The sequence below is a fragment of the Babylonia areolata genome, chromosome 1 (assembly GCF_041734735.1).
Source record: "Babylonia areolata isolate BAREFJ2019XMU chromosome 1, ASM4173473v1, whole genome shotgun sequence".
In the NCBI taxonomy this organism is placed as follows: Eukaryota; Metazoa; Mollusca; class Gastropoda; order Neogastropoda; family Buccinidae; genus Babylonia; species Babylonia areolata.
Genome location: NC_134876.1, coordinates 72,117,488 through 72,134,217, shown reverse-complemented (window position 1 = coordinate 72,134,217; position 16,730 = coordinate 72,117,488). Strand labels below are relative to the sequence as shown.

Here is a 16,730-nt window from a genome sequence, read left to right as displayed (position 1 = left end):
TGCCCTACCAGCCGCCTTGGCGAAGTGGTTAGCGTCGCGGACTGACGGCTGGGAGGACGCGGGTTCGAATCCCAGCGGAGGTGGGTTTTTCGGCCCGTGGCCGGCTCCTACCCAGAGTTGAGTGTGCTGTGGGCTTAAATCGGGAGACTGGGACCACACAGTCGAGTGTCATCCACTTCAAGGATGCGTCTTTGGGTGTGTTGCTCTAATTACCTGACCAACACTGCAAGTGTCTGTATCTCTCGGGCCTGGTTAACGCCGGGATATCATTATGACAGGAAGCGTAGAGTACAGCCTTGTCACGCAGTCCCAAACCAAAATGGACCTCCATAGCAACATCGTCATCATCATCGTCATCCTCCTCCCCCTTCATCGTCATCAATATAAACAAAATAGTCTCAAAGTCTGTGACCTTTCATGCCCTGCTCTCATGGTGACCTCAGTTTCGATACCCCTCCACTTCCGTGCTTTGGGTGAGTCCTGTCAATGTCGTCAGTGTCGGCAGATTCATGGGGGGGCTGTTGTTTGAGGGACGTGGTGGCGGTCTCCACTCTGGGAGAGACGCTCGCTCAGTCTGGCTCCGCGACTAAGCCATTATTGTCGTTAGTAGGGGGCTTAGTAGGTGGTGTCCTAAGTATATTAAAACAGAACAGGCACCACTGAACACCACTGAAGTGACTCAGCAGCAGTGCAGGGTCTCCTCTGGTGTGTGGCCTCCAGGCGACCTAACATCGATGGTTCCCTGTGGACTGCCGACGCTGGGACTGCGACGGACGAACCCGGGTGTGGCCGTGTATGGGGGAATCTAAATGAGCGGCTTGGGAGTAATGCCACTGAAACGGCGCAGATGATGGGGCAGCAAAACAAAAAAACAAAAACAAAAAAAAAGTACGGATGCCCTCGGAAATTTATTTCCTTGGTCAGCCAATTCCATGAAGGCATGCAGGCTCGAGTCCAGGACAATGGCGAAACATCTGCTCCTTTTGCTGTCACAAATGGTGTCAAGCAAGGCTGCGTCCTGGCTCCAACGCTGTTCAGCCTCATGTTCTCTGCAATGCTTACTGATGCCTTCAGAGATGGCGATGTTGGAATCGACCTAAAGTATCGAACAGATGGCAAGCTAACTTGATGGCAATTAATAAACTTGATAATCATCAAAATATAACTTGCCTGAGGCAATGACACCGGTAGCCTGCTGTACTGTTGTGTTCTCCGTGAGAGCCGGATGCGATGTGCCAGCCAACTACAGAAGCAGTGAGGTAGCCTATGTGTCATCAGTCATGTACGCACAATCACTTCGTTCCACGTAGTACAAAGGGATTATTGGTTTGTTCCCTTCTTTTGCGAGTATGGGTCTGAGAGACCCACGAATTACGAATAAGGGTACTTAGTGTTTTCTCTTCTTTGGGGAGTATGGGTCTGTAAGACCCACAACGTAGGAATGCAGGTAAAAATTTTCACAATTACGTAACTGATTAACTAATCAGTTAAAGTGTACATTAATTTACTAAAATGATGCATATGTTGTGACAACAAAAGTCATGAAATTTCAAATTAATCGGACACCAAATATATTTTAAAGGCATTTTTTAAGGCAAAAATGGGTCTGTCAGACCCACAAAGTACGGTGAAGGTTAAAGATATACAGATGGTTATGTAGTCAGAACTTGTGTTCTTTTCACCAAGTGAAATATTGAAAATGTCATTATCTTATTTGCGATACAATGATGCTCCTCCTGGTTGCTGTGTAAATGTGATATTGTCAGTGGACAGAATTTTCATCACTTGCGTTGAATTTCAAGTGTTGGTGAATATCTTACTGTCCAGTTTGACTCATGCCATTTTTACACACCTTTTTAGTAAATTGAATACACATCTACACACACCATAACTTTTTTTTTATCCATGTTTTGATTTTAAACGTTTGTTCATTATTTGCAGTTTGAAGTTTTTTGTTTTTTTCTTGTTATTTTCCCTCTCTTTCTCATGTTAGCCTTCATGCGCTTTTGTATGCCATTATGCACTATTGTATATGTAATGTTTCATGTGAGGTCCATAGAGCCCATTATACGAGGAGTTTTCACCAAAAAGTAGTATGTATTATTATTATTATTGTTTTAAATTTTTTTATTACACTGACTTTCCCTGTTTGCACCTGTTTGGGGAGTTTGCGCCATATGAGGACAGTATGATAGATATTATTATAATTATTAGCATTATCATTGTTATTATACTGACTTTCCCTTTCAATCCAACATCACCATCTCACTCTTCAAGGTTGCTACGACCAGCGCCAGCTCCAGGCTGGCGGCGGCGCCCTCCACAGGCCCTACCTGACACCCCTGGCACAGACGTGGTAGACCAGCCTGACTTTGGCATGGCCCGCATCAAGCAGAAGGTGCTGGACTCTGCCATGCGGCGCGACAAGCGGGTGATGGGGGTGGGGGTGGTGGGCCGTTTCTTCCGCCGCAGCATCCACAGCCAGGTGTTCACCAAGGACGTTAAACAGCAGCTGGATGACATGGATGATCACAGGTGAGGGGCAGGGGGGCAGAGAGGGATTGGGGGGTTGGGGGGGTCTTAATTATGGGTGTTTTGGAAGGTGGTCTTATCTCCCAGTACAGTGGATTTGAATCCTCATTTCAACCGGAAAATCAAACTGAGCATGTGGTCATTTGTGTGAGACAATTAACTGAGATCCCATTTACAGCATGCACTTTGGGCTCTAAAAGAGAACCTATGGCAACATAAGTGTTGTCCTCTGGCAAAAATCTGTAAAAGAAATCCACTCTGATAGTTACTCAAATACATATGCTTGCACCCAAGGCCTGATTAAGCAAGTTGGGTTATAAAGACACATAGAGGGGAAAGAAAGAGAGGTTGAGATGGGGTAAAGGAAATATAGTGAATGCATGTTCATTGATTCAGTAAACACACCAAGTTTTATATCAGTCAATTGTGAATAGACATCAAACTTTAAAAAGAATAAAAGGCTGATGAGTAGAGATTATTTTTTGTAACTGTTGAAGAACTGATAATTTCTTGTAACAATTGATGAAAAGGACACACCCTGTGACTGTGTAACCAGAAACTTATTGTAACTGTTTGAATGGGCACTTCCGTGTAGCAGTAATTGATGATTGTGTCGCAGACCGTATTTCACATACTGGGCGACGTTTGTGCAAGTCGTGGTCTTCATTGTGGCCATAGCAGTGTACGGAACAGCTCCATTTGGCGTTGGGAAACACACAGAGCAGAAGATGGTGAGCATCAAATTTTGTTTTGAATCTCTGATGTGCACATATGTATATTATGCTTATATTCATGAAAATATCGTTGAATTTTTTTGTGGGGTTTTAAAAATTGATATATTCAGTTTCAGTTTTAAGTCTGCATGTATATGTGATTTTTTTTATTTTTTTCTGAATGCATGCAATGAAAAAGCAGTTATTACTATTGGTGTATTTGCGAGTCAGAGCATACGTAAGATCAATCCATTCAGAAATATTGATTATTCAAGTAACTAATAACTGAATGTGTGTTGATTATAGGCAAATGCAAGTTCAGTCTGTTTGACTTTCTTTTCTTTTTACATAATGAATTCAAATCTGTTGGATGCACACACACTCACACAAACCCCCTCACCCCACCTTCCTACACCCCCCTCCCTCTCAACCCCCCCCCCCCCCAAACACACACACACACACACATACTGTGCTTTATTTCTATAAACTGAGCCACTAGACATAGCTCAGGTTTCAGAGGTTTCAGAGAAGATGAGTATTGTACATAGCATTAAATCACACACACACACACACACATATATATATATATATATATATATATATATACACACATACATTATGTATACATTATGTATGTATGTATACATTATAACTGGTGATTTGTATTGTGTTGTATCTCAGTAGTTTATCAGTTCATTTGTAGGCTTTTGTATTAATTTTAGCTGTTTCGTTGTACTTATTATGGCAGTCCATGATCTTTTTCCATTTTTGTTTCAATCACAGGTGCGTTTGTCCAACTTGGCCCGAGAAGTGAAATCATACACTGAGCAAGAAAACATTTGGTTTGGCCCTCGTCAGGTAAGGAAAACAGGAGCAAGCGTGTGGGTGTGTGTGTTTGTGTGAGTATTTATGTGTGGGGGGCTTGTGGATGTGGGTGTTTGTGTGCACCTGTTTGTACATGCATGTGCAAAGAGAGAGTGGTGTGATGCATGAATGACAGTTGATAGTTCATCCAGTGACTGCATTTGTGGTTTGTTTTTATGTGAGAGACATAAAGAATGACAAGACACTCAATACTTTATCTGAAAAAAAAAAAATTTTTGCTTCCATGTGCTTACACATGGATGCTTTGGTGCTGATGACAGATGGACCTGATACACCTGGGAGCCAAGTACTCCCCTTGCATGAGGGTGGACCTGAACCTTCAGGAATCCATGGACTTGGACAGAGAAGAGGAGAAAGACTCGGCTTGCTGCGTGCGCAATGATGGGTCAGGATGCGTCCAGCGTGTCAAGTCGCAGTGTGTAAGTGCCATTGCTGCTTCTAGGTGTGTTCATGTGTGAATGTTGGTGTTGCTGCCCACGATTAATCTGTTAATTATTTGTGCTTATACTTATGTTGTGCCTGTGTTATGGGGGATTTGTAAGTTGTGAGTTCTTTATCAATGCGGAAGAAATGGGAGATTGGAAGTTGTGTTTGTTACCAGGGTTCTTTATCAATGCGGAAGAAATGGGAGATTGGAAGTTGTGTTTGTTACCAGGGTTCTTTGTCAGTGTGGAAGAAATGGGAGATTGGATGTTGTGTTTGTTACCAGGGTTCTTTGTCAGTGTGGAAGAAATGGGAGATTGGATGTTGTGTTTGTTACCAGGGTTCTTTGTCAGTGTGGAAGAAATGGAAGATTGGAAGTTGTGTTTGTTACCAGGGTTCTTTGTCAGTGTGGAAGAAATGGGAGATTGGATGTTGTGTTTGTTACCAGGGTTCTTTGTCAGTGTGGAAGAAATGGGATGTTGGAAGTTTTGTGTCTGTTGTCAGGGTTCTTTGTCAACATGGAAGAAACGGGATGTTGGAAGGTGTGTGTTTGTTCCCAGGGTTCTTTGCCAATGTGGAAGAAATGGGATGTTGGAAGTTTTGTGTCTGTTTCTAGGGTTCTTTGTCAACGTGGAAGAAATGGGATGTTGGAGATCCAGGACCTGGAGACCGACTGTCGGGAAGTGTGTGTGGCCAGGACCCACAGTGAGTGACTGCCACCTCACACGCTTTCTTTGTTTTCTTTTGTTTTGTTTTTTAATCATGTGTGTGTCTGTGTGCATGTGAGTGCCTGAAGAACTTGGGACATTTTGTTTTCTATATTTTGATTAAGAATGATGATGGGGATGTTGAAGATGCTGCCTCAGGGATCCATTTAGGTTGGGGACTACTTGACAAGGTGTGTACTTTGGTAATATATATACATATCTGAGTGTCAACCAGGCTGAGAGATGTACACACCTCTGCAGGAAATTTGAGCAACACAACCAAAGACACTTTTGTGAAATGGTGACCCTCCACTGTCCTTGTCAGATAGAGTTGTTTTGTGAATGTAAGGCATGACACAGTGTTGCTCTGTTGAACTGATCAGATAAGCTGTTGGGTATTTGTTATATCGTGGGTTGGTGGCCGTAGTGAACGTCACGGCCATATTTGAAGTATGAAGATTGCAAGTTGGTGACTCAGTCACACACTGGCCAGATTTTCCCCCCTTCCATTGGACATTAAGTGGGAGTCAGGGTGCTAGCCTCTCAAATGAGAAAATGGATTGAAGTCTGTTCATGGCATGAAATTGGCATGCACACAATGAAATTCAGCAACAAAAAAAACCAACCCGGCAACAAGAGAGTTGTCCCCGGCAAACTTCTGTTGGAAAAGACCTCTTTGATACAGAAACAAATCTATATAAAAAATGAGGTGGGGAGAGTACTTTGATGATAGTATCACACTTTTCCTAAGGTGATTTGCTGTTCTTATTAAAACAAATATCACACATTCCTTGCAGATCTGCAACTTTTGACGAAAAAATACAACACATTTTCTTTCAGTATGGTTTTATTATCATTTTTTGAAGGGTGAACTGGATGAAACAAACCACAGTTTCACTACACATACTTTACCGTGACCCACTAGTGCAGACTCCACCACAGATATAGCAGTTTTGTTACATGTCTTGAGGCTTTGCTAGCTTGCTTGCTTTGGTTTACTTGTGTGTCAGACTGCTCCATTTTGTTGCAGGTACTGCATAACACCAGCGTCATCGGAACCCTTTGACTGGCCTGATTCTATCATTGACTGGCCTGTGAGTGTTCTTTACTTTTCATGTCCGTACTTCTGTGTATACAAGTGCGGGATGTGAGTTTCTTGTTCAGCCTCTTCATGCTGGGTTTTGAACCTTTCAGACTATTTTTGTGTTAAGTGTTTTACAAGTCTTTCTGATCTTTTACTGACTAAAAGCTTGTGTGTGTGTGTGTTGTTGTTGTTGTTGTTGGGTTTTTTTTGTGTGTGTGTGTGTGGTTTTGGTTTTGTGTTGTTAAACTAATCAGGGTGGTTAGAATAATAACAATTGTGGTTGCTGTTGGTTTTTGTTTTTTTTTTATTGAGTTATGTCGCATTTATTTGCGAAATGATTAGTTATTCTGAAAGTGCATAGAAATGACGATTTGATATCTTTGGCTATGCAAACACTTAGAAAATGAAAAGTTTAAACCACAAGTTACAGTCTGAATGATATGTAAACACTGACAACCATCAATATCCAGTCCTCCCTTCTCTGACTCACATGCACAAACACACAGGCGCACACACACACACACACACACACACACACACACACACACTGTAGAATTATTGTTCTTTTTGAATAGTGTTAGAACATTGAATTTTTCTGTTCAGTCCTTATTCAGCTTGGAGTGCATCACCTGTGTGATTTCAGGTGTGTACGGAGACAAGAAAGCCCAACACTACCCAGGGCAGTCGACAGGACCGCCACATGTCCTGCGACATTCTGGGACGTCCCTGTTGCCATGGCATCCAGGGAGAGTGCATGATCACCACACGAGAGCATTGTGATCTCATCCGAGGCAACTTCCATGACGACAAATTTCTGTGTTCACAGGTGTGTAGATTATGTTGGGCAGATACTCGCATTCTTGATTGGAGTACCATGACCATAAAGTAAATACTGTGTGTATTAGACAACATTTATTAGTGTTTCTGACACAATGTTATTTGCTCATAAAAGTTAGGTTTTGTTTTGTGTCACAGACACACACACACACACACACACACACACACACACACACACACACACACACACACACACACACACACACACATTAAACTGTTTGTTTGTTCCCTTCGTACTTCTGATATATTATTGTTATTGAAATCGATGTTGACATGTTCTCTTCGTATTTCTGATATATTATTCTTGAAATGGATGTTAACATGTGAGCATCCACCCCTTCTCACCCCTACACACACACACACACACACACACACACATATATATATATATATATATATATATATATATATATATATGGATAGTGCATTATAATCAGTCACTGTTAAAACTATTTCAAGGGGGTAAAATTTACAAAGTGTATGCATTATGTTTCAGACAAAATGCTTTGAGCAGATTTGTGGCATGATTCCCTTTGCCCACCCAGACAATCCTGACCAGTTCTACCGTCTGTGGACCTCCCTCTTCCTGCATGGAGGGTATGTGTTCAAATCCTTATCAGACACTTTCCATTTCTGGGTGGAGATGTAAAGAATATATGAAGGAGATGTCACGAAGATTAAATGATAAACTGCATTTTTTTTTTTTTACTTATTATTTTCACCCTTTAATAATAGTTGTAAGGTTGAAGTTATCAAATACCACACTGGTAATATGTAAGGTGCCCATATATAAAAGAAATCAAGCAATTAAAATTGAAAAACTGTTTTGTTTTGAACAGCTACAACAACCAATAAAGACAGGGTCAGAAACAGCTGGTCAGTGGTAGTAGTATTATTGAGATATGTTTTAACTGCAGAAGCATAGATGTTTTAAAAAAAAAAAAATTGTATGTGTGATCTTTGGCCCTTGTAAGCTTCTTCTCATATTCAGATTCAGGTTGTGTGTATGAACACTGTTAAACAAATTAACTGTTGCTATTTGCAGGTTGATGCATTTGATTGTGACAGTCATCTTCCAAATGTGGATCATGCGTGACATGGAGAAGCTGATAGGAGCGATTCGCATGGCCATCATTTACATTGGTAGCGGCATTGCTGGCAACTTGGCCAGCTGCACTTTCCTGCCGTACCAAGTGGAGGTGGGTGACAGTACCACATTTTGGCTCGCTCTCTCTCTTTTTGCGGGCTGGGGGTCAATCATGTATTGAAGACAGACACTGATGAAAAAGATTGAATTCACATGGCCCGTATGAGGTCACACAGCTGGGAGAAATAAAAACTCAGTCATGGTTTCTTAGCAACTAAGAGTTAAGATTTTAAAGTCCTAATGTCATGTTTGATGGTTTTCCCATGAAAACGGATACTTATGAATGCCTTAACTGTTTTCTGTATATGTATGTTCAGCAATACATTATTGCTTCATGTAGTTTAGTTTGTTAATTGTTGAAAATCGTGTGTGGTGTATGCGTGCATGTTATTGTGTTATACAGCTTGGTTTAGTTTCCCTTGTGCCAGATAATGGAATACTGATATTGTGTCATGTAGTGGTATCTATCAGGCTCAAAACTTGGTTTATATCAGAGAGTGACATAAACTTACACAGTTGGGCCAACAGCAGAGTGAGAAGTGTTTAATCAATGGTTTTCTCCACTGCAAAAAGAATTCATTTACAGCTTAGTCTTTTTGTGAAGGACTATGACTCTCACACTTCAGGCAAGATTGCACAGGCTCTCAGTACTGCAGCCTTTGAGGCTAATTGGATTTTGGAAACTATTCCAGTGCTGACTGCCCTCTTGGACAAGAGAGTAGGGATGTAACTTGGGCAAGACACTCCCAACTGTAATCTCAAATTCTAGCCCAGATAGTAGGGACAACAGTTGCTTCCACTGTTGTTCTGATGGTTATAGTTGATATGACTGACTATCTTACATACGTCGTGGTGTATATGAAGGATGACCAACCTTGCAATGTGGTGTTCCAGGCGGGTCCATCAGGTGCCCAGTTTGGTGTGCTGTCCTGCCTGCTGGTGGAGGTGCTGCAGAGCTACCAGATGTACCGACGTCCTCACATTGCCATCCTCAAACTCTTCCTGCCCATTCTCGTCCTCTTCATCCTGGGCCTGCTGCCTTGGTTCGACAACTGGGCCCACCTCTTTGGCTTCATCTTCGGCTTCCTCCTCGCCTTCGCCTTGATGCCTTACGTCAGCTTCGGACAGTTTGACCGCCGCCGCAAGATCATCAGCATCATTGTCGCTCTGGGCTCATCTCTGGCGCTGTTCATCATTCTGATCCTCATTTTCTATGTTGCACCACTGACAGACTGTGAGGCTTGTCAGTACTTCAACTGCATCCCTTTTACTGCTGATTTCTGTGAAAACATGCAGGTCAACTTGAAGAAGAACTCCACTTATAGCAAGGCACTTTTGGAATAAGCTGTGAGAGAGGAGTCCCAGTGTGTGAGAAGATCAGGAATGAAGAGATTACAAAAATATGAGATCATGTCAAGCCTGCGCGGTGCAGTGGCACATATGTTGGTGGTCCTCCTGAAGAACACTAAGAAAACTAGAGCAGACAGTTTATGAATACTAACAGCTGGTGGTTTGGGAACTTGATGAGTTAGAAAGAAATATGCACATGTTGTTTTTTTTCCCAAAAACTGATTTTGAGACATGGTTTCTCACAAGTGCCCTTGCTCAGCATTCCTGTGTATAGCAGTTTCTTTTCTGTCCTCAAAATGCCTGAGTGAGTGTGCATATTTGTGCGTACGTTTGTGTGTGTGTGTGTTGTTGTACGTGGAGGGTTGCAGTTCATGAAAAAAATTTCCTGTTTAGCGCTTTTGTGGAGTGTGCTTTTAATTAAATTAATGTGACTCAACTTTGACTGACACACCATCAGTTGAGTCTGTAGTGCCTGCATCTAGCTTAAATATGTCAGAGCTTTTTTGTGCCAAAGAATAGCTGAAGCTTTTTTCTTTTTGTTTTTTTAGGTCACTGTAAGTTTAGAAGAAAAAGGCATAGGAGGACAGAACAGAATGCTCAGATAGAATGGGTACCTTTGCTTGTTTCTTTATACGTGTGAAAATTTGAGAATTTAGAATGGAAAAATATTTCTTGTTGATGGTTATTGATGTTGTTACACATGTGGCTTCCTCTTTGACAGACTGAATGAGATAGCATGATTGTTAGCTATATCATAAGGAACTGGCTTGTTGTTAATCGTATGTATTGTTTTTGGGCTGGAGTTTTCTTTTTGTTTGTTTGTTATATATTAATATTATTTTTGTTTGCATGTGTATTTGTTTTGTTTCCCCTTTGTTGGGGATGTCTGGGAATGATATTCATGCACATGCTTTATATGCTTGTCTGAAAGGACAGGATAATGCATGTGTCCAGTGTTCTATACAGTTACATTATCAGTGAAGTACTTGGTTAGCGTATTGCATAGAAGCAAAATCTGAGGCCAGCAGCCATGAATATTGAACAACAAACAAGTACATTGAGTTTCAGTCTTTTAACCCTTTCACTGCTAGATTTGTGTGCTACCATGTGTTGGGGAATGAATAGCCACAGTCTTTTTAGACATTTTCAGTTTTTGTAAATACATTTCTACAGCTCTTTGAAGATTTTTTTTTTTTTTTTACAGAATTTTAGTGTTGCTGCATTATTTGTTTTTGTTTAATATTAGAAAAAAAAGTTGGATTATTTTTATCTAAATATTATATGCTTTGTTGTTTCTTTTTTTTTTTTTTTTTTGTTTCTTTTTTTTTTATATTGATACAATAACTAAATTTATCAGGTTAGCATTAAAAAAACAAATCGGTTGAATGCAGAGAATCTGGTATTCCTGACCTGGTTTTGTAACCAGCTGTTTGGCTGTTGAGGGTCAGTCTCAGTGTGATGGCTTTATTGTTTGTGCACTGACAGCTGTACTAGTGTGCAGAGAGACTTTGTCACACAATGATTACAAGGAAGAAAAAAAATCAACAACAAATATTATTATTGCTAGTCAGCACTGAAGGCAACAAGAAGAGTTCACTGAGATCAAGGCATTCAGTTTCAAATAAAGGCAAGAATGAGGCCTTGCTCTTGCTCTCCTTCTTGCGCTCTCCTTACTATTTTGCTGTCTGTGTTAACAAGTGAGTTGATTTTGTGTTACCAAAGCAGTTTTGCAGATCAGTCTCAGTACGTGAACTCACGGCATCAGTCAGTAAAGAAAAGAATTTAGATTTTGTCTGAGAATTATTTTTATCTGTATAGAGAATTTTGCAGCAAGAATCGTGATGCCTGCAACAGTCATTGGAATGAGGGCTTTGTGTCCTTGATAAAATTGATAACAAATTATAGCTTCTTGAGATGAAAGATGAATGGATTCCAAACGCCATCTGTCTTCATCAATGGAAGGTCACGCCTTTAGTTACATCTGTTTGCATGGTAACTTTGGGCTTTCGATTGACTCACTTCACAGTCAAACTAGTTGAGTTTCTTTCATCAGAGTGCAAGAACAAGCCCTTGATCAGAAGGGATGTAACAAGTTTCGATTTTTGCAGACTGAGTGCAAGAACAAGGTCCATTTTTTAGCGAATTGAATTGAGTGATACAGCATTGTGCAACATGGAGGGGAAATAATTTGGTTTACTTTCAACTCTAAATCAAGTTAGATATCCTTGCATACAGAACTGAAAGTACAAGGATCACAAATATGTCAATTCAGCATCTGTTGAACATTGTATGCACAGTTGTTTTAGAATATTGTATGGCCAGACAGACTAGTTATGGCAGTGAAGGCATTGAACAAGAGGCTGGATTAAACTTAAAAACAATTGTCAAATTTAAAAGAGTGAATCTTACTGTACTTGTCTATTGTTCATTGTTTTTGTTTCCTTTTTTTCACTCAATGATTGAGTGAAAACTTCATTGCACCTGCACCTGGTGGACAGATTTTATTTTTTATAGATCAGCCATCTTCTTTGTTCCTGCCTTGCACACTTGATTTTGTCTTGTGCCTTTTGGTTTGTGAAAATACTTTGAGCATTTCCAGCCGAGCATGACCTTCATAATCATTGTCATTGTCATTCTTTGAGCGTTTCCAACCATGTATAATCTTCATAATCATTATATTCATTAGTATTGTCCATAAGATTTGCTTAATTATTACTCCCATATGTATCATGTATAAATTGATCACTATCATCATCATCATTATTTGTTGAGAAAATAAGCTGCAATGTCTTTGTTTTTTGTTTTGTTTTTTCATTAAGTATATGGTCAGATGTTTCACAGATACAGTAGTACTTTTGTTCTTGGAAAAAAAATTGAAAAGAGCTGAAGAAGATGAAAGGAAAAAAACAAGTGAGAAAGATTGGACATTATTTAAACAAGCCTGTCATATTAGACTTTAATTGTTAAATGAGGAGTTTGTGGGGGGAAGGCAAAAGAGGATATTGATATTAATTTTTTGCCATTCCATACAGTTTGCAAAAAAGTTACTGAGTGTGATAAAACCCAGTGATGGTGTCAAAAAATACTTTGCTAGTCAGTTGGTTGTTCAGTTTACTATTTGGGAGTGTTGATAGAGCATGGGTGTTCCAGTGAATGGGTGGTTTATCCACCACTTAAGGTTGTTTTTGTGTACTATGCAAGTCTTGGTAAATAGAAGTATGGTTTGATCACAGCTTTTATTTCTTTGCTGTTTGTGTATCTGATCCTGATACTTAATTTACTAACCATCGATCATATTATAACTGTGATAAATCACAAGCATAAGCCTTGTTTTGTCATCATTGTCATATTGTAACAGATGTACTTTGGATAAAACCTATTTCTTATCCATTGTGCGTCCACGCGTCATTTTGTACAGATAAGTCATTCTGTCAATGATATGTATACAGGTGTTATTGAAATATGAATCGTGTTTGAGGAAGTGAATTTTACATGGTTTGTCTTGATTAGTTCATGGAACTAAACCTGACAATAGCCTGAATACTATTTGTGCACTAGCATATATGTATTGAACATAAGTTGTTTAGGGCAAAGGAAGACATGTTGTGGGACTGTATTCTGCTGTTTTTTTCCTTTTTTATGTGATTTGTGTGTGTGTGTATGTGTGTGTGTGTGTGTGCGCGCGCGTGTGTGTGTGTGTGTGATTTTATATGGGAGGAAGAAGGCCTGCAGTTTATTCAGTTAATGTTTCAGTTATGATCTATAATGCTGTATAATTCATTCTTAAGTCACTATCATCTCTGTATCTCAGATTTGTACATAGACAGAAGGCCATCCAGGCTCAGAGATGTATTACCCTGTGATAGATGCAGAGTGAAAAGCATTTCTGGAAAGTACTATCAGTATAATTGGTTGATGTTTTGATGTTGTGTGTTTTCTTTTTAGTGCATCTGTATTTTTTCTTCTAATTGTGGAAACTTACTGAAAGTTCTTTTGTGGAAGTGGGGATCCTCTCAGCTGTTGTTGGATGACCTGAGCAAAGATCAAACCATTCCTTACCTGCATAATATGATTTGGGTGTGTGACTAGATGTAGGAGATTAACCATTGTCATGCATGCAAACGTCGTACTTTATCCTCTTGAAGCCATCTGATGCATTTTCTCTTTCATTGCAGGCATGTAGGGTTCATAATGTACAAACTGTGCTCATATCCTGTGCAGTGAAGTGGGTGGAATTCTGTAAAGTGTGTTAAGTGTTTGCTCACATTATTCTCCAGTCAAATGTAAATGTTTGACAGATCATCTTGCAGGTTTTTTGGTGTGGGTTTTTTTTTTGTTTTTTTGTTTTTTTTTCTTTCTTTTCTATTCTGTCTGGAACTAACCCACAATGACAAAAAATAAAAATAAAAAGATGCTCTTTAGACATAGAGTTGTCTCATGTGTTGCAAAAACATCACTGTTCTTAGTCATTTATTCAAAGCTAGAAAGCATACTGGTACACACTTCTTCATGAATACTTTATTCCTCATTTTTCTGTTACCTTCATATTAATCATAAAAGAGAGAGAGACAGGGAAATTGTGTGTATGAGAGACATAGGAACTGTGTGCCTGTGTGCTTGTTTATTAGCAGAGACAAGCATTTCTTAGCCATGCATTTATTGAATTAAGTGGTAGGTTGGGGGGTGGGTGGGTTCTTTTCTTTATCATTAAAATGGAGGTGGGAATGTCAAGGTTCAATTCTTGATAACTATGGAATTAAAAGACACATGGGATACGAAGTTGCCCCCACATACCTTAGGTGCTTGCACCATATGCAGCAGACCACAGCAAAACCATCCTTACATAACTTTACACCTGCAGGTCTCAAGACAACACTGGAAGTTATTGAACACAAAACTGGTTAGCTGTGTTTCAAATTCACACAATTTCAAAATCAGGGATCTATTAATATTCGAATATTGTAAGTAACATCTCTGGAGAGGGTGAGATGAATATTTAGAAGTAGTGGATAACAGCCAGCTAGAATGCTTAGTTACATAGTTTAATGCTTTGTTCTTTTCTTTTTTCTTTTCTTTTTTTTTGTTGGTGCATCATTTAATTCAATATGGACAGTTAATGTAAATTTTTAGTTTCCTCCTGACAGTATGGTTATGACAATCCATGAAATACGTTTATGTCATGTGCTAGAATATTTTCTGATGATGAACAGTATTTCCTTTCAGGTAAAATCATCTGTTATTCACATGAAAAAAGATAACAATATAAAATGTGCACCATGTGTGTGTGTGTGTGTTTGCGCACACGTGCGTGTGTTTCGAAAGAAAGAACAATTATGCAATAATAGGATCTGCTTTGCAATTAAACAGTGATCTTGCTGTTACTCAGGTTGGTTACATGTTTTCCATACATCGTGCAGTTGACATCACCTTCAGTTATTTCATGGATTCTGTTTTCATCTTCTCCAACCCCCTATCCCGACTTCCTCTTCCCACCCTCTTTCTCATTATCATTATCTAAACAAGATTGCTGATACTCATGTGCTGTGAAAGTGTAAGGAAAGAAATATCCTATGTATGTACAGTTATATGATATGCTCTGATATTGAGTGCTTTATTAGATATTTGTAAACAACCACTTGTTATCACTTTTTATTAAATCCAACTTTTTAGGAAGAACCATTCAGCATGGAAGAAACATGTTACATAGTGAAACATTCAGTCTTAAAAATGCATACTACTAGCTAAGCCGAGGTTATAAGCTTTACAAAATACATTTTTGTTAAGACTCTGTACTGTTTAAACAGAGATTATTTTGTTTGTTTTGCAATATTGTGGTGGAGGGGTTTGATATGAATGTATTTAACTTAAACTTTGCAGTCCTGCTTTGTATAAATAATTTTGGATTTTGTTTCTTTTGATGATCAGAAGTACAATGAAATCTTTTGTTTCAAGATCATGTTTGAAAGTAGTTTATTTCTTGAAATTAAGCATACTTAGGGCAGAAAGTTTATATCTCATTGCATTCATATGATAAGTTGTAATCATAGCAACAGGATTGCAAATGGCATCTGCTAGCTTTTGCTGTTACCATTCAATGGCTGTAATGATTTTGAATAAACATACACTTCTTTCTACACTTGTCTTTTGTACATCTTTGTTGTGGTGTCTGTGTTGGCATGGAAGAATAGCATGTATGACTATGAGGTATGGCAGAAAGAGGGGAGGAAGAGAGAGAGAAGTCATAAGTGGTTCATGTGATTTGTAACTTTTTCTTTAATGCAAAGCACCCTGATCTCTTAGAAAGAGCGCTTACAAATATACATCATTGTTATCATTATTGTTATCTTACATTGAAAGGTTCTGTTATCCATTTCAGAGTCAAATTTTTGTTTTGGCATTTCAGAAGGATGATACTTGAACCTCCACCAAATACTTCAGTATACTTTTTAACAGGTTGGGACAAAACAAAATCAACATATTCCAAAAAGTGCTCATCTTGTTTTTTTTTCTCACTGTTTTTTCCACAAAGGAAGTTCAGTGTTTAATAGCAAGCCAAGGCCATTTTGTCCTTCTGGGGCCAACAGGGTTGCAATCCTTGGGCCAGCCACAAAGAAAGTCTCCAACACACACATAAAGCAGCTCACAATAACTCTTGAACAATCCTCCAACATACACAGAAAACACCTCACAATAAATCAATAACTTGAGAACAAACCTCCAACACACTCAAGAAGCAACACACATTAACTCGGATATAACCCCCAATGTAATTGTGTGTGTGTGTTTCCATTTTCCTGTTTACCAAAGTGCCATGTACCCTATTTAGATAATAAGCATTACATAAAGTCACATTGATAGCAGTTTTTATGTAGTAGTAGTAGGTAATAGAAGTAATATTACATGAGGGATCACAATTCTGGCCAGTCCCAAAGGACCACATGATCATCACTTGCTTTTGTTACAATCAAGTATCAACATGGCATTTTTCAGTCTTACCAGCTCCAACCTGGAGTTGAGGGTGCTATGGCAGACCGTGACAATGTAGTTCAGTG

The 16,730-nt window shown here is 39.3% G+C and overlaps 1 protein-coding gene across 1 annotated transcript in view; it reads left to right on the top strand.

Moving 5' to 3' along the window:
• Positions 1-15,812, top strand: part of LOC143287041 (inactive rhomboid protein 1-like) — a 26,932-nt gene extending 11,120 nt beyond the window's left edge. The window contains exons 6-15 of the mRNA XM_076595067.1: positions 2,278-2,535; positions 3,152-3,263; positions 4,029-4,103; positions 4,391-4,549; positions 5,170-5,258; positions 6,291-6,354; positions 6,988-7,170; positions 7,678-7,778; positions 8,227-8,380; positions 9,223-15,812. Of these exons, the coding sequence (XP_076451182.1) occupies positions 2,278-2,535; positions 3,152-3,263; positions 4,029-4,103; positions 4,391-4,549; positions 5,170-5,258; positions 6,291-6,354; positions 6,988-7,170; positions 7,678-7,778; positions 8,227-8,380; positions 9,223-9,672 (1,645 nt within the window). The 3' untranslated portion in view covers positions 9,673-15,812. The remainder of the gene's footprint in view (positions 1-2,277; positions 2,536-3,151; positions 3,264-4,028; positions 4,104-4,390; positions 4,550-5,169; positions 5,259-6,290; positions 6,355-6,987; positions 7,171-7,677; positions 7,779-8,226; positions 8,381-9,222) is intronic.
• The last annotated feature ends 918 nt before the right edge of the window (positions 15,813-16,730 follow it).